Source organism: Helicoverpa zea, chromosome 4 (genome assembly GCF_022581195.2).
Source record: "Helicoverpa zea isolate HzStark_Cry1AcR chromosome 4, ilHelZeax1.1, whole genome shotgun sequence".
NCBI classification, from domain to species: Eukaryota; Metazoa; Arthropoda; class Insecta; order Lepidoptera; family Noctuidae; genus Helicoverpa; species Helicoverpa zea.
Window position 1 is genome coordinate 6983852 of NC_061455.1, and position 17768 is coordinate 7001619.

The 17768-nt window shown below is 37.0% G+C and overlaps 3 protein-coding genes across 4 annotated transcripts; 2 read left to right on the forward strand and 1 right to left on the reverse strand.

The window, feature by feature from the left end:
- Nucleotides 1-1512, forward strand: LOC124629715 (ELAV-like protein 2). The gene has a single exon (XM_047163229.1). It carries the CDS (start codon nt 37-39, stop codon nt 940-942), a length of 906 nt encoding a protein of 301 aa, XP_047019185.1. The 5' UTR covers nt 1-36; the 3' UTR covers nt 943-1512.
- A 1037-nt stretch (nt 1513-2549) lies between these two features.
- On the forward strand, nt 2550-10230 carry LOC124629711 (probable protein S-acyltransferase 23). The gene is made up of 9 exons (XM_047163224.1): nt 2550-3433; nt 4194-4390; nt 4559-4733; nt 4843-4942; nt 5026-5291; nt 5466-5944; nt 7101-7356; nt 8861-9511; nt 9741-10230. Exons 2-8 carry the CDS (start codon nt 4257-4259, stop codon nt 9050-9052), a joined length of 1602 nt encoding a protein of 533 aa, XP_047019180.1. The 5' UTR covers nt 2550-3433; nt 4194-4256; the 3' UTR covers nt 9053-9511; nt 9741-10230.
- LOC124629713 (acyl-CoA Delta-9 desaturase-like) lies at nt 9862-16820 on the reverse strand. 2 transcript variants are annotated; one of them, XM_047163226.1, is made up of 6 exons: nt 16675-16820; nt 16448-16594; nt 14794-15032; nt 14518-14648; nt 11826-12031; nt 9862-11591 (listed from the first exon to the last, which is right to left on the reverse strand). In XM_047163226.1, the coding sequence occupies exons 3-6, from the start codon at nt 15011-15013 to the stop codon at nt 11087-11089; spliced, it is 1062 nt and encodes a 353-aa protein (XP_047019182.1). In that variant the 5' UTR covers nt 15014-15032; nt 16448-16594; nt 16675-16820; the 3' UTR covers nt 9862-11086. The 2 variants fall into 2 exon arrangements, with proteins under 2 accessions (XP_047019182.1, XP_047019183.1); XM_047163227.1 differs by lacking the exon at nt 16448-16594 and having other exon boundaries at nt 16675-16798.
- Nucleotides 16821-17768: the final 948 nt, after the last annotated feature.

Sequence of the window (17768 nt, forward strand, 5' to 3'; positions counted from 1 at the left end):
TACTGTGAAATGTCATTCACCGACAACAATTAAAAAATGTCGGAATCGTGTCAAGACGGTAATTGTCAAGGAAATAATGAATATGGGCCGGACGAATCACCCACCAAACTTATCGTCAATTACATTCCTGAAGTCATGACCCAGGATATGATGTTCTCGCTATTTTCAACAATGGGTAAACTAGAAAGTTGTAAATTGATAGCGAACCGAGGCTATGGATTCGTCGAGTACTCTCGTCCTGAGGATGCAGTCAAAGCACGTAAGGCTTTCAACGGCCTCCTAATGCAAAACAAGACGCTGAAAGTGTCGCATGCCCTACTCAATCCGGAGTTAAAACCGCCTTCGAAACCAGAAGCCGACTGGAACCTCTATGTATGTAACCTGCCTAATGAACTGACCTTGCAGGATTTACATGGACTATTCGCACAATTTGGTAAAATAGTTAATTCTCGCATAGCTGCAGGTATAGCATTTGTTTTATACGAGCATCAGTATGAAGCGGAAAGAGCCATTCAGAACATTAATGGCACCACACCGCCTGGCTTTCTACACCCATTAACAGTTAAGTATGCTAATAAGAGTAACCCTAATAAACATAAAAACAATAATAATAACTTTCCTAAAAGTCCCCTTGTGAGACCATATCACTGGATAAATCATATGAATGCTATAGGAGATCACAATTCTCCGAGTACATGGTCTATATACATTTATAATATTGCTCCGGAAGTGGAGGAGTTGACTTTGTGGCAGCTATTTGGTCCATATGGTGCTATTGTGTCGGTTAAGATAATCAAGGATCATTCAACTAATAAGAGTAAAGGATTTGGATTTGTGACTATGAGAAATTATGACCAAGCGGCGATGGCAATACAAGCATTGAATGGATACGTTCTTCATGGCCAACCCCTGTCGGTTAGTTTCAAGACTCAGAAGAGATAATGCTTATGTGAAAGACTTAATAAACTTTACAATATCAATACAGTAATAAATAGACAAAAACAATACCTAATTGATTGGCATTATCAAAAATTGCAAATAAAATAGTCCCGACTTCTGAATTTTGTGTACACCCCTTAACCATATGTGCAGTCAGTTGACTTTGACTCTTGTTGAAAATATTATATTACTTTGAGCTATCGACATTGTTAAGTTTGTTTATGAATAATAATTTATTCGGTTTGCTCGTTAAATGTTTCAAGTTTACTAGAAGTTTAAGATTGTATTGAATATGATTGTTGTTTGGACGTTCAACATCAGTTGTGAGTTGTAATGCTTTCATTACTTTAATCTTATTATTTAAGTATAATAAAACCATTTTAAAGAAAGTGCTTTTACAAGATCTAACTAATTGATAAGCCACATTGAGATGTTTAATCAGCTACTAGTTTTAGTTGTACACTTTTTATAACATGATGTCTATTTAGGTAGTGAAAACGAAATCTAGATTATATCATATTTATACATTTAGTATAAAATTTGCTGAATTAAAGTTCATTTTCACAATTTTAATTTGTGTTTTGATTTTAATTACCTTTTCCTATTTTATGATTACTGAATTGAGATTTGTTTTAAACTTTATATGAACTTAATTATGTTTGTTAGATTAATTAAAATGTGTAGACATAGGTTTAAAATAATTACGGTTCTGTGTGTTTAAATTTAATCATAATTAGTTTTTTTATCCTTTCAATAAGGTTATCATAATAGGAATTGTTTAATTAAATATAGGTATCAAAATGCTGGTACTATATTTAAGTTGTTACATCTAATTCTGTTGGTGGAAAAATTTCTCCACCTTAATGGTATATTTGATTCTTGATTAAGCTGGTTGAAATTAACATGATGACAAATAGTTCATTTTATAACCCACATAGATTGCCTCACATGTTGGGCGTTAACTATTGCGTCATTTTCACATTTTTGTCACAAGATGGCGTTGTTGTCTATATGTAGCTTCTCGTGTAATATTATTATATAGAAAAACTGTTTCTTATATAAGAAGAATGTTCTTTAAATAGTTAGACATGGATGCGTTATGGACTAAAATAATAAGGGGTGGTGTAAAATAGGTAAAAACCTAACCAATTGACTCCAAATCTCTCCTAGGCAATGAAAATTGTGTACCTACCTACAAATTACTAGCTGTTTCCTACTGTTTCACCTCTAAAGGGAACTTCTTCACAAACCTAGATAAAAGCAGTCAATAAGTGTCCGTTGGATCCCAACTAGGAAGGTAAATAGGTATCTCCGTATGATTAATAACTAAATAAATATACTTACAAAATAAATCGCGCACTAACACATAACACAGGTCAAATTGAAAGCCTCCTTTTCTTAAGTCGGTTATTAAAACCGCCTTCAATAAACACGATTTAAGTGATTTTGTTTTGACCCTAATTAAGGTCCCTGTGAGCGTGTGTCCGTATGTAGGTAGGTACTCTACCTTAGTACCTACTTCCCTATGTTCACCCTAAGTAGGTACTCCCTTACCACAATGCGAAAAACACATCTAAATTAACTGAAAACAAAGTTCAATTAAAAAAAAAAAAAAAAAAAAAAGTAGGTACTCCCTTATGTACTCCCCAATACGTACACATACCTTCTGCTCATATAGGTTACTATCATTATAGCTTATTATACTACTTCTCTCCAACATATATACGCCGATGTATATTATTCTGCCCATACAATATATCCTATCCATTCGTACAATCTTGCAATTTATTATAATCTTAATAGGATATACAGTTACGGCCGACTGGCCAATCGAATGAGAATCTGACAAAAAAAACCCGAGTTACACGTTAGCAACTGTCTTTTTAACAACTGTGTGTCTTCACCATTCTCGATAGATAACATAGCTTTATAACATCAGATAATATTTACTGGTATATCTCCATTATGTTTATATTGATCAATGGACCGTTTCATTATCAGCATCAACCAGTTCAAGGTTTTTGATACATATTTAAGAGAGACTTAAGTTGTATTTTAACTTCAATGCAGACTAATCATAACTTAATAGTTAGTTCCTAAGCCTTGTAAATCTGATATGTAGGTAGTTATTAGATTATAATTTTGTTTCATCCCAAATTAAGCATCGGTAATCTGGTAGTCAGAAAGAAAACGTTAAGAAACAAAAGAATTTAAACACCGATTTTTGAAGTGTTCTTATGTATTTGAACTGTGGCACCTTGGGTGGGAAGGCGCATGCTCAGGGACTGCGGAATCGATATAATATCTGTGTTAGGTGCCGGATGTCACGCAATCTCGGATTTGTTTTTACTTTGTTTGAGAATAGTCCTTATAATTTTTAATAGTTGGAGTAGGACAAAGTTTCACAGTGCGTTCGTGTGCCGGTGATACGGCCGTGGCGGACGGAGAGGGTTCCGTGGTGGCGGGGGGCGTCGGCCTCACCGTGAGTAGCAAGGTAAGAGGAATGCCCTAATCCATATTTTCCACTCGGTCTACAGAATTATTTATTAATGAGACAACCTATGCGTGAAAAGTGGATATGTTTGCGCTCGGGCCATCGATATCACCTAGGTGAACAGTATAAACTGAAGTGTTAATCTCGCGAGGCTTTCATATTACATAAGTAATGACTAATGACGATGTTTTGTCTACATTTTAATATAGAACGTTAAATTGAATGTGTGGCAAGTTCACGCTATAAAATACTCAAGGGTACGCTAAATGTGAATAATATCGGACTCATAATCACACCGTGACAAAAGCTTACTCTTGCCACAACTGGCTCTCTGGCTAGTTATTAGATATTTTCTTCTGGACTTAATATACGGGTTCCACGCTACATGCAAATGTTAAAAGTAAGATTTTTTAAAATATATTTACGGATATACCTTTAGCTTGCTACACATATAGTAGTAGTAATCTGTGTACCTTTCCTACATTCAGCCCCAACAACTATGAATTCAAGTACTTAATTCTTTTTTACTTGCCTCCGCTGTGACCGTGTCCGCTAAATGTCTGCAAAGTGCAGATGAGTCGGTCGAATTTATAACGGTTTTAAGTTTTGCTTTATTTGGTTAAAATACACCGGTGAACCCACATTGCGGGATAAACCTCCTATTCTGAAATTCTTCCTGCAAAGTTCTTTGATATAGTCACACAATGACACAATAGTAGTACACTCATGATTTTTTCTAATTGAATGTCGTTTTACGCAGGTGTACCCGAGTCCGGGGGCGGCGCGCGGCGTGTGGGCCCTGCCGCAGCCGCCCCCCTGCACCATGGCAGCGGAAGAGCCTCTGCCACCGTGTTCGCCGATGTCTCCGGACGCGCCCGCCGCACCGCCGCGCACTATCACCAGTTACAATCAACATTCTGATCTACATCAACTAATTTTTGAAGCCGTCCGATCTGGGTTAGAAATGATTTTGTCCTATCTCCTCGGACCAACGGAGGCAAGCGCATCTGACTCTTGATTAGTCGGTTCCATGGCTGCATTTGATCGTAGATTCATTCATTAGTTCCCTTTGGTTCTAATGATAGTAGGTTTGGTCTTGATCGGAAATATTTTTTTGATTTTTAGTGAAGTGTCCGAAATTGAGCGCCTTGTAGAAAAGCTTGGCGTGGAAGTGTTGAGCGCTCGAGACCAGCATGGCTACACGCCTGCTCACTGGGCCGCATTGGATGGGAGCGTCGCCGTTATGCGCTACCTCGTCGAGCGAGGAGCCCCCATAGACCTCTCTTGTTTAGGAACGCAGGTATGTATCGCTTATTAGATAATGCCATGGTCAGATTAGCGGTCTTACCTATTACTGTACTAAAGAACTTAGGTAGTTGATTGTAAAATAAAAATTATTCTAATTCCAGGGCCCTCGTCCGATACATTGGGCATGTCGCAAAGGACATGCATCGGTAGTCCAAGTACTCTTACAATCCGGAGTTGCTGTCAATGCTGCCGATTTTAAAGGTAAACTATTTTATAATGACAACATGTGACTAGACTTGGTACAGTTGGTACAGACCAGTACGTAATGCGAATGTTGCTCTCAGGTTTGACGCCACTAATGACGGCCTGCATGTATGGGAAGACGGCGACAGCGGCGTATCTCTTGGGTATGGGGGCAGCGACGCGACTATCAGACATCAACGGAGATACTGCACTTCACTGGGCGGCGTATAAGGGACATGCGGATTTAGTTCGCCTGCTCATTTACTCCGGCGTTCCCTTGCATTGCACTGACAATTTCGGGTCCACGCCTCTGCATTTGGCGTGTTTATCCGGCAATTTAACTTGCGTGCGACTGCTTTGTGAAAAGGTGGGTATTTGAAAATCAATTCCATTTTACTTAACTTTCTAGGGTGAAAAGATTGCGCTAGATGCCTTTACATAAAATATATTAGGTACGGGGTTGATATCTATATAGTCATAGATAGACCACAGGCACAAGACCTACTTAGGTACATTTTTTAATATCAGGTAATATTTACAGGTAAAAGCTGAACTGGAACCCCGAGACAAAAACGGGAAAACGCCGTTGATGTTAGCACAAAGTCACCGACATTTAGAAGTCGTGAAGTTGTTACAAAAGGAGATGAAACGGAAATCGCATTGGATGCCGCCTCTATCTGAACTGTGGGCTTTATTATTCGGAGGAGCAGGCGATTCGAAAGGACCTCTTCTCTTCTTTTTAATCTCAGTACTTCTTTGGGGATATCCCATGTATGTGATAAGATGCATCCCACTGACATGGAATACATTGCGTCTCTCACATTACTGTTTCCTTTATTGGAATGCAATCATGTGGCTGAGCTGGGTCATTGCCAATAGACGGGATCCTGGCTATATTCCACAGAATTCGGAGACTTACTACAGAGCCATCAGACAGATACCGTATTACGACAAATGGAAGAAGAGGAACGTGATTCTTTCTCGGTTGTGCCATACCTGCCGATGTCTAAGACCTCTGAGGTAACTTCATGACTACCTAATGTCTAATAACTATTCCAGTATCTCCCGAAGGGTCTATAGAGTGATAATTTGTTTATCTCAAATTTTCGCGAACCCTAATGGTAGGCGCTTATTACTACTGTGAATAATTATATATTGTCTATTTAAGTATTTCCTACATTTTTGAAATAAGGAAAGTAGGCCGCAGACTTTGTTAGATAGGTAGGTACCTAATTTAGTGCTGAAACCTAGGTAGGTCAACCAAACTAATCTTAGCTATCGAGTTTCTGTTGCACTCGGTGACAAATTGGATCACAATACCGGAATTAAAACTGGCTCAGAAGAGCAGGGATATAGGTTTTAAAAAGTATGCAAAATATGAAAACAAGTTGGATTGAATGAACACTTCACTTTCGCTGATTGCAGTATTTCGCGGGTTTCAGTTGCAATGAATGCTGCAATCCGTCTCGCCTAATTTGAGGCGACGAAACTTGATTTTAGTGGGAGCCTACTTTCATCAGATCCAGGAGTTTGTTTGACTAAGTTTAGTTTTGATAAATCTTGGCAGTGATATAGCTAACTCCCTATTTACTCCTTCATTTAGTCTACTCCCCACCCAACTTTACACTCCCTCATGAACCTCAATGTTTGGTGGTTTGCGAATTTTATGTGATGGATGTGCGCTTCCATTTTTGAGTTCTCAATCAAGCGGCAAATGAACATGTTTCAACTGTCCCAAGTGATTCTAAAAAAATATATACAATTAGGCAACAGGTAAAAACAGTTATAAAACGTAAAATAAGTTGTAAAAACTCATAGGTATGTAAATACCTAACTTGAAACTTCGTTAAAATTAGATATGCTACGCTTGCTATTTATTTATTTTATGAATGATAGCTAAGCAAACGCAATAATACCAAACTTCATCCAAAGGAATTGCAACATACCTTCCTAGGTACTTACCAACTTCCTTTAATGCAATTTACTTACGAAATAAGTGCCTATCAAAGCATGTTTTTCGTGCTAGAACAAACTATACTTACACTGTGTATGTTTATTAATATGACATTCTATAGCTAAGTTAATACCTACTTACATTTTCAAGGAATGAAGACCCCGCTTCCTCTCTATTACCTATGTAGTTCTATGCACCAAAAACTTTTGTTTATTCATGCAGGGCTAAACACTGCCGCATTTGCAAACGCTGCGTCGCCTACTTCGACCACCACTGCCCGTTCATCTACAACTGCGTGGGCGTTCGCAACAGGATGTGGTTCTTCTTGTTCGTGATGAGCGTCGCCATCAACTGCACCCTCTCTATTTACTTCGCCTGCTACTGCCTGCTGCTGGAAGGTTTCGGACTGCTCTATGTCCTTGGCCTGCTAGAAGCAATCACCTTCTGTGCCCTAGGATGGATCCTTACTTGTACTTCGGTAAGTTATCGTAAGATTTTTTTGTTTTTCTTATCAAAGTATTGGATACCTCCTTTACCATGAGTGTATGAGATACTAAATATGTAGATAGATACGTACTTAGTAGGTACCTACTACATGAATGCTTTCTCGGAACTCGTATTTTAGAATCCACAAGGAAAATCATTTGTTTAAAATTGGTTTGACGTCAATTTTATCGTCATTAACCAAATTTTGTAGATAGCTGCAATCAAGTTTTTATGAGACATTAACCTGCCCGTCCATATGATGCATTAGATATCTACCTAATTGCAAACGTGAACGATACTATAGATAGGTTGCGTCACTATTATAATAATAATTACTGTAATTAACACTTTCGATGCCCAGCACCCGGGATTCGAGTCGAACCATAGTTCATTCCTTATGCCCGCAACCCGAATACCGAGTCGTCGCTATGTGTAGCTATAGATGCATGTGCTCATGCCCAGGACCCGAATAGCGAGTCCATAGCTAAGTAAGCTGTAAGGGTTGTCAAAAGTAAATAAATGAAATCAATTGAAAAAACATCGCTTTAGTTTATAACGGATTAGAAAACGTAAATTGGTATTATTCCATCCAGTTATTGCTTCACTCCAGTATTGTATTAATTTGGTACATGCGTACTTAGGTTAGATCTTGTTTGATGTTAGTAATAATGCGCTCACGCGCGCCATCTATTGGGTAGAAAAGCCAATAGTCGATCACAAACAAACGTAACACGGGAGAGAGTATTCGATATAGGTTTAGCCGGAAGTGCAAACAGATTACCGAATGAGCTTAAATTATTTTGTAAATACGTACCTACTTTTAGCAGCAAAGAAGGGTTAAGTTTTTACCTGAGTAAGACCTTTAATCGTTTGCCGAAAACTTTTTTTAAAGTTAAAACAAAAGTGCATCTATCGCCTTTTGTGCAATAACGAGATTTATGGTTCTTTATCTCTGGCCCGTAAAATGACAAACAAAGCGCGTCAGCATATTTTTTGAGATTACGAGTATTTAAACTAAAAACTAGATACTTATTTTCTTTGTTATCCTATGCAGGTGTTAAAACAAAGCACGTCGGCGTTGTATTGATTAAAAGAAAAGCTTACAGAAACATGTAGATAAATCATATTAAGTAAATCTGTTCTAACATAATGTACGTTAAAATTAAAAAAATAGTCTCTTTAACAACATAATAAATTAAATAACAAGACGGGATTTATTTTCTTTATTCTGATCAAAAATGCACAATAATTATATTCTAGTAAATTATTTTGGGTAGCCCTACGCTCGGTGGGCGGGGCTTAAGTGAACCCGGACGCCGGGTTTTCGGGCATAAGGGTCCCGTTCCGATACAATTGCGCTGTTGGACTCGAATACCGGGTTGTTATGTAGTTATACAAAATATTTTTGGGCATGTGGATAGGAATTGCTTTTCGGAGCTGGGCAGCGAAAGTGAGATATCTTCTGCCAACTGCTGAATTATTTCTTTCTTTCACAGATATTGCACGCTTGCATGAATTTAACGACAAACGAGATGTTTAACTACAAAAGATATCCTTATTTGAGAGACAAACGTGGTCGTTACCAAAATCCATTTTCTCGAGGACCTATTATGAACTTGATAGAGTTCTTTGTGTGCTTGCCCGACAAGTGCGATGAACAAGATATATTTCACGAGGAGACCATATGATGCGAGGCGCAATGACGCAATGGCCTGAATGGACCAAGGTCTGAGAAGGATCTTCAAAAATAATAGATCTCATTATTAAATGTATATTTTTGCTAAGCTAAGGTTCAAATTTTATGGACATATTTAGATATTATTTACTTTAAAGAGACTTTAACAACAATCATTCTTAAGTCAAAGTTGTACAAATGAATTGCGAATGGGTCGAAAAGTTTAGAAAGGCGAGAGTAAGCTCCTCTGTTACAAAAAGTATCAGCTGACTGCTATTATTCTGGTATTAGAAAGTAAGAGCACCGCGTTCGAATACCACACCACTGACTGCTGAATTTATTGCATCAACATAGTGGAAGTTAATGATGAACCTACAAGCCACACGCATTGTTTCGCAACACGTTACACGACAGACTCAATCTCTATTGAACTTATACCAAATGCTAATAATATATTTATTATAGGCTTGTTATAGTTCGGCCATTCAGAGAATGCGTTCCTGACACGTCGCGATTGAACTGACGACGTAACTTTGCAATGGCGTTGCAGTTACGATAAAAATATTTTTGCTGGTTGTTTACCGTTTTAACAATTGAGGAGCATTAAAACAACATTATTATATCAATAATCAATGAATGTTATTACGTCGTCAGTTCAATCGCGACGTGTCAGGAACGCATTCTCTGAATGGCCGAACTATAATTAATAAACTACCTATCTATTTATAGAGTTTTTATGTACCCTCAGTCCCGCATAATAATAAGCGTATCTATTAAGCAAGGAAGGTTTATAATAGGTCTGATTTAAATAAAATAACTTTATAATGTTGTGCTACAGCAATGTAATTATTATCAAACAATTAAAAAGAAGAACAAATTAAGTATTTGAATAAGCTACATGATGTGTGAATAGTTTAATAATGAAATGACATTAGTAAAGATCATGTATGCATTTTAATGAAATAAAATTAATTATAATAATAAATTCAGGCAGACTTTCTATAAATAGCCTACAATTGTTCACTTTCCGCTTACATACTGGGTAAATTGTTTACCCTTCTAATTATCACAATTCTCTTACACATCAGTCGACAATACACGTTGTATAAGCACATACGTATTTACGAGTACATAAATAACTTTCATCAAACTATACCAACACATGAGCAATCCGGGGGACAGACCAGCTGACCCATTATTTTTTATGCTGTATTCAGTATTGTTTGTTAAATTTAAATAATAAACAAGTTATTTAACTTTCGTGAATTTCTACGTATTTTACAGAATATAAATGGGGATAAACCCAACCATTTACCTGTTACTTCTGTATCTGCTTTTACAACATGAAACAAATAATTTAGATCTTATATACCACATATTTCTTTCATAAGTAAGCTCATCAGAATTTCTAATATTATTAATTTACTGGGATTTTAAAATCATAATGTTTGTACTTAACTTCTTACAAATGCAAAAGACTAGTTACCTGCATAACCATATTAAAATAAAATAACAATATGTGGTTTATAATACTGATGTGTGATTACCTCTATCAAATTATATCTATCACATAGATTAACTTGCTCAGACATTAGTAAACTTTCAGTTTACTTTAAAGTATGTTATATTATAAAAAAAAAACTTTTGGTAATGCGATTTAGGATGCAATAAGGCGAATTATGATTATTTTAATTTCTGTATTATGAAAGTGAAAACTAGGAAGACAGAATAAGCTGCTATGGCGACAATATAAATTAATTAATGTGAAGCAGTGGTCCGTTTGACGGCCACCGGTTCACGCCTCACATGGTAGCGTCTACGGAAGTAATGTCACGCAACTCAACAGGGTCACTAGCTGCTTAGTATTCTATAGCAACTGTGTTTGATCCATTGACCGCAGTGCATTCAGGTAATAATTTATGCTTCACAAGTATTTCTAATGTGTTATTCTATATTAATAAGTCTATCTCAAATAGGATTAAAATCTCTAGATATCTATTAAATAAAATTTGCGTGGCTAAACATACCCACGTAATCTGCGGTACAATTAATCGTCCTTAGGATTGATTCTGATAGCGGCATCAATTTCTTCTTTGGATTGATTTTCGTCTCCCCAGCCCCACAGGTGATGGGAGCCGTCACCAGTGCGCTTCACCCTGTTCTTGACGATATCATCAGACACTGTCTTCAGGTCGTAAGCCCAGCCAATTTTAGCGAAGAAGTTAATAAAGGTGGTAGTGAAGTTGAGTTTGTTGTTGCCCAGCTCAGCAGTTTTGTAGTCCCAAGGGAAAGTGTGGTGGTAGTTGTGGAATCCTTCTCCGAGAGCGAACATGGCGACCGACAAGTTTTCGGAAGGCTTAATGCTCTTGTCATAGGGCTTGTCTCCCCACTTGTGAGCGGCAGAGTTGACGAGCCACGTCACATTTAGGATGAACGCGTAGCGGAACATGGCCGCCACAAAGAATGCGTTGGTCCAGGTTTCACCCCAGAAGTACACAGGAATCACGGTAGGCATCACGAAGCAAGCCAAGGGCATCAGGATCAGGTAGTATCTAGAATAAAGTAAATAAAAGTTAGTCTTACTCATATAAACTTAAAAATCTAAGGTAAAATCAAATCCAAGAAAAAACCTTGTTATTGAAATTTAAATGAGTAGATATTGACCAAACATGCTCATTAAATCATCGCAGAAATGAATTAATTAAACAAATACAGATTACATCACGTGTCTAGCTCATGGAGTACGGATGACAATTACTTGTATTGTAAACAAGAATTTTACTTACTTTTTCTGGAACCTGAGAATGGGGTCAGCAAGTAAGTCGCTCATGTCGAGTCCCTTGCCCTTCTCCTTAAGGTCGGGATGTTTCCTGACAAGCAGCCAGCCAATGTGAGAGAAGAAGAATCCTCGGGTCGCATTATGAGGATCAGCATCGGTTTCCGAGTACTTGTGATGCATGCGGTGGTCGCGCGCCCAGTCCATAGCGGCATCCTTCAAAATTAATAAATAAAATTCAGTAATCATATACTATTCTACACCATCAAACATACCAAAGTGTTTTTTTTTTTAGTTAATTTTTACCCTTAAAGCTCGCAACCTACTGAACCAATTAAAAATCCTTCTACTGTCGGGAAGTTAGACTATGCCCAAGTAACATAACAGGCTATATTTCGTCCAGGTACGGGAAACCGCGGGGAAACAGCTAGTAACATATATTATTTAAAGCTGGAAGATCTAATATAAATTATATTTTTTCCTCCAACTATTTAAGGAAAAGTGGACAATCCATTCTGAACCAAGCTCTCATTAAGGATACATACAGGAAAAGTGTGCTAGTAATAGTTTGCTTATGCATGACAAACACCAGTTACCTTGAAAGACCATTTTTACATTAAATAATAGATATTGAGCGCAAATACAATAGACCATTGAAAAACGAATAAGAACAATTTTAAGTAGAAGGAGAATGAAAAGCTGTCTTTTTCTATCATTGTACATATTCTAAAGAAGGAATGATAGAATTATTGTCAAAGTCCAATAGGTATCTCTCTTCATTAATAATGATATCCAACAATGATAACTATTGGCAATATTTTGGAAAGAAAACAACAAAGTAAGACCAGTGCAGGTAATGAGTCATTCTTTATCATGTATCATTGAACCTAATTGACATGAAATAATGTAAGTTTGTTTACATCATTATTTTGGAAGGCACATAAATATGTAAATAACGTATTTTGACCTGAACTTTTTTACGTTAATGGGTCTCTGAAAACTGGAATGCTGAGCCAATTCCAGTGGCGGATTAAGAGTATCTGAGGCCCTAAGCACAGAGCCTGTGTAGACCCTCTATTGATTAAATGGAAATGGAAGGAATGGAATGGAAGGTAGAAGATATTGACCAAGCGAAGCGAGCGTGACGCTGTAGTTACAAATGCGCGAGCGAAGCGAGCGCGAAGTTTTAATTATTTTTAAGACTCAGAACCAAAATTACGTACAAGGTAGCCCAAACGTACTTAACTTTTTATTTGTTGACAAATATAAAAAACGAGGATGTATAGGTTCTGAATACGCGAGCGAAGCGAGCGGGAAATTTAGAATATTTTTTAAGACTCAGAACCAAAATTACGTCAAATGTAGCCCAAACGTGCTTAACTTTTTGTTTGTTGACAAATGTAAAAATGAGGATGAATAGTTTCTGAATACGCGAGCGAAGCGAGCGGGAAATTTAGATTATTTTTTAAGACTCAGAACCAAAATTACGTCAAATGTAGCCCAAACGTACTTAACTTTTTATTTGTTGACAAATGTAAAAACGAGGACGTACGGTTTCTGAATACGCGAGCGAAGCGAGTGGGAAATTTAGATTATTTTTTAAGACTCAGAACCAAAATTACGTCAAATGTAGCCCAAACGTACTTAACTTTTTGTTTGTTGACAAATGTAAAAACGAGGGCATAGTTTCTGAATACGCGAGCGACGCGAGCGAAAAATCTTGATTATTTTTAAGACTCAGAACCAAAATAACGTAAAAGGGCTACATTTCAAACCTTCATTTTTTTCTGTTGCACAAGTAAGATGGATATATACGAAAGATCGATAACAAGTCGCGAAGCAAAGCTTCGCGGACCACTTGGGATGCCTCCAGGGACCACCAGTGGTCCGCGGACCACCGGTTAAGAACCACTGATCTAAAGCATCCAAAATTTTTGGATATGATTGTTATATTGCACTCGTAGTTACAGCGTGAGCTTCCCAACGAGTGTCCGACAGCGACTTCAGAACGCTATCATTGCCTATTAATTCTTTTAAAACAGCCCAACGATGAGTAGAGGTAGAAAAAAAATTGTATAACAACTGCACGATTGAAAAAAAATTCACTGCGATCGTACAACAATCAACAGCACTGCGACCAATCAAGTTTAGAGGCGGGGGTGTATGAAGGGTCACTCCCGAACTGCTCGTGCCTTGTGATTTCGGACATATTTTGGATGAATCTCGATAAAATTTAGGTATAAAATGAAACGCCAGCAGAGGATGGAGGCCCCTGGAGAACAGGGGCCCCAAGCACGTGCTTGTTGTGCTTATCTGTTAATCCGCCACTGGCCAATTCCATAAATTAACAACTAGTGTCAATCTCAAAAATACAAAAAGTAAAAAAATATAACTAATTAAATTCTGTGTTTAAAATCTGCACTAAAAGAAGTCATAAATGTTATTACTTTTATCTACATGTGAAATCTTTTATTGTAGGTACCTAAACATAGAATACATCCATAATATGACTCAGATAAAACTTTAATCATATCATAAGTAGATACTTTGTTGATTAGTTTGTTTACAAATTAATAATTATCTAACAGAACTCTCTCTGAGTTATGATAATGGTAATTATTGACCTCCTAACTATCTAGTTTCATTTCTTTATGATAATTTGTAAAATCTCTGTGTCTGAAATAGATCATTAGATATCTCACCTGGAACGCCACTGTGTTAAAGATGACCAGGATAACTCGGAGAGGCCATTTAGCTTTGTAGGACTTGTGGGCCCACAGGCGATGTGCTCCAGCCGTGATACCAAGCCCGGAGATCACATACAAGATGTAGGCTGAAAACAAACATAACCTGTTAAGAATGCTTACTCTAAAGTTACTGAAAGATTATGTAACTAACCACTCATTGATGCTGCACTCTCTTCATTATTTAACAATGCTTATTTAGAATGCTAATGTTTATTAATAAACAAAACTCACCAAATATGTCTGTCTGCCATTTAGCTGAGAAGAGGAACAGGTAACCTCCGTAAAGAGCCGCTAAGTGAAGATAAGCGAACAGTAGTATGTTCCTCCACACCAGTTGCTTGGGCCTGTTGTCAGCCTTCTGCACAGGCGGCGTGGACAGCGCCAGGTCCGGCGTCGCTGCATCACTCTCGAAGAGCACCCCGTTCACATCCTCCGATATATTTGGAGCCATCTTATTGGACTTGTGTGTACTAAGGACAAATGAAATGTTTTAATCACAACACTATTGTAATGCTTTGGACAGGATGCAATTAAGGAGAATTAAGTAGTTTGCTACTTAATGCGTCTCTGTGGGGTGTATTTTAAGTCTCTATGCAAAGTCAAAGTCAAATCATTTATTTCATTTAGGCCTTTACAAGCACTTATGAACGTCAAATCAAAGTCTTATGCCAAAAAAGGTATCGATATTTAAAAAATAATTGGAATTTTTGCTTTCCTCAACAGTTTTTTTGCTAACTCTCGAATTGTTTTGTCATTACTATACGAAGTTATCCATAGTTAATGTATGTTTTGGACTTACCGGTCCCAGTAAATTGTTACTCAATTATAGCGAGTTATTACAATTGCTAAATAAAATGCTCGTCCGCTCCTCGGGTGACATTTCCCCAATTCGAACGAAATATTGAATGACTTAGGGATGCGCTTAGACTAGCAAAAGAGATAGGCATATCGAATGTCGATAATTACCGCTTAGAAATATTATTCGATATTTTTGAATAAATGAACAAATAGAATGGGTAACGGAAATGATGAGTGGATTAATTATTAAAATAAAACTGGTATAAACTCGGAAAATATTTGCAACGAGCAGAGCAGCTATACCGCCATTAATTCGTTTTATGCCAGCACCGCATAGAGTGCACGTGGTTTTATCACGAAGTTTTAATAACAAAGTAAATCTGGGCTTCTGGCGTCGCATCCTGACTGCGCAAGCACTAACATAAATATACTAATTATGTTAACGTTGCTTAGGTACAGGCACCGAAATTTTGTAAGAGATAATTTTGTGTGCAATAATGTGTTCTTTAAAGGTAAAAAGTTTGTTAATCCACGTAACATGTCTAATAATTACAACGAATTAAACGGAAGTTTAGGTTTTTTTTGCAATATATGTACGGCACCATGAGACATGGATTTATTCAAATTCTAATAAGGACAACCTACCTACTCCATAAATTATTATATTAAGGGGGTAGATGCATCGCTATTCGGACTGGTAAATGAAAATTATGTTAAACTATAAAAAATACAATAACTAGTACATGCGGATAAGCAAATACTAACTGCGGTTGTGACAAAATGTTTTCTAAACTTGTACCAGTAAGGTGAAGTTCATAAAATATTATTTTCCATCCAGACGATGAAAAAATTAAGACGACCCACTGACAAAAATATGAAATTAAAGGATGAAAAGAAAAAAGTACTCTAATATTAATGGAAAGAAAGTGCATATTATCTACATACTTTTGTTTGACCTTCAACTGACTGCACTAAAGTTATTTAGGTGATATCGGTAATCTCAAAACACTGACGCTTCACTGTTAAAAAACCTTTCGGAATAATTATTCAAAAAAGGAATATCACACAGTTAATTAAAACTACTCACCAATTAATTTATTGATGTAATATTAATAATCCTTGTAATACCAAGTATTTAACATAACACTGTTAACCGTTTGAATAACTGAGGACGTGTGGGAATCCTTCTCCGCTGAGAGCTTTTTATATGAATGTAAAATCAGACAAAGTCCAACTGCAAAAAACAATAATATTAACAAAAAAACAGACCGGCCGGTTTAATCGATAAGTTCACGTGTTGGACTATAGACCTACCTACTAGCTGGGCCACGTTCGTGGCGGTCGTTCCAGTCAGACTGAAATGAGTGGTATGGTAGGAGCAACGATTGCGCGTGGATTGGATGGCGAAGTGGCGCGATGTCGACGACCACGTCACTGGCTCGTCACGTAGATGGCACGATGTGCAGTTGTGATCATGCGATATTATGGTCGAAATTCGCGAGACGGGGCGGGAGTTCGAACTTTGGGTAAGGTTAATGCTGAGTAAACATATGGGGGTACCTACTTACATAGATCCAATATGCAAAATGACGTCATTAAAATATTGTCAGTTTAAAGGCAGTTTTTTTGATGTACCTATTAAATCTTGGTTTTAATTTAGTCCGATACCTTTACGATACGATTCGTGTCGTAAACTTAGCCTTGATTAAACCATAAAGGCTAGTTAGTACGTAAGTACTTGTATTCTAGCCTGGTAGGCAGGTACATAATACTAACAATAGAAAGTAAGTAGTAAAGTAACTCTATCCGAGTCAATGCCACCCAGTTCTTTGTAATTTTTTGGAGTTTACCAACCTTAACAACTGTTAGGATCGATTCTTTCAGCGTTTTGTTTTAATAGGTCTATAGTCATGTCACTTTTTTTCTATAGATTGGATATTATGAGTTGGTGGCCGGTTATCCCTTTTATATATGCATTACGGATTTTTTCCTTTGTTTTTCCACGCATTACAGAGAACATCGATTTGAAAGTGATAGTTAGGCTGACTATAATATAAACGAATTTCTCAGGAAGTTTATATAAAAAAGTTTGTGCATTTTTTGTTTATTTTGGACGATGGTACAGTTTGGACATACATATTTAAGTAGGTATTTGGGCATTTTTTTCAATAGGCAGAAAGTTTACGATTACCTACTATTTTTGTTATGCATGTACCTGACTATTATAAACATGGTATGAAAAAAACCCCTGATTGTAGGTATTTTCTGCTCTATGGAAACCGTTGAAACAATTTATTTAATCTAAATATAATGGTTGATCCCTGGATACAACATATCTATACTTAGGTAGGTATGCTTTTATTTGAGTAGGTAGGTAAATAAATATTGTTGCTAGTAAACCCGCGGGA

Coding starts and splice junctions, on each gene's coding strand:
- LOC124629715 (XM_047163229.1), top strand. CDS start 37: ATGTCGGAATCGTGTCAAGACGGTAATTGTCAAGGAAATAATGAATAT.
- LOC124629711 (XM_047163224.1), top strand. CDS start 4,257: ATGGCAGCGGAAGAGCCTCTGCCACCGTGTTCGCCGATGTCTCCGGAC. Junction 4,391..4,558: donor TTTGAAGCCGTCCGATCTGG/GTTAGAAATGAT, acceptor TTTGATTTTTAG/TGAAGTGTCCGAAATTGAGC. Junction 5,945..7,100: donor CGATGTCTAAGACCTCTGAG/GTAACTTCATGA, acceptor TTATTCATGCAG/GGCTAAACACTGCCGCATTT.
- LOC124629713 (XM_047163226.1), bottom strand. CDS start 15,013: ATGGCTCCAAATATATCGGAGGATGTGAACGGGGTGCTCTTCGAGAGT. Junction 14,649..14,793: donor ATGGCAGACAGACATATTTG/GTGAGTTTTGTT, acceptor GTTTGTTTTCAG/CCTACATCTTGTATGTGATC. Junction 11,592..11,825: donor ATTCTCAGGTTCCAGAAAAA/GTAAGTAAAATT, acceptor ACTTTATTCTAG/ATACTACCTGATCCTGATGC.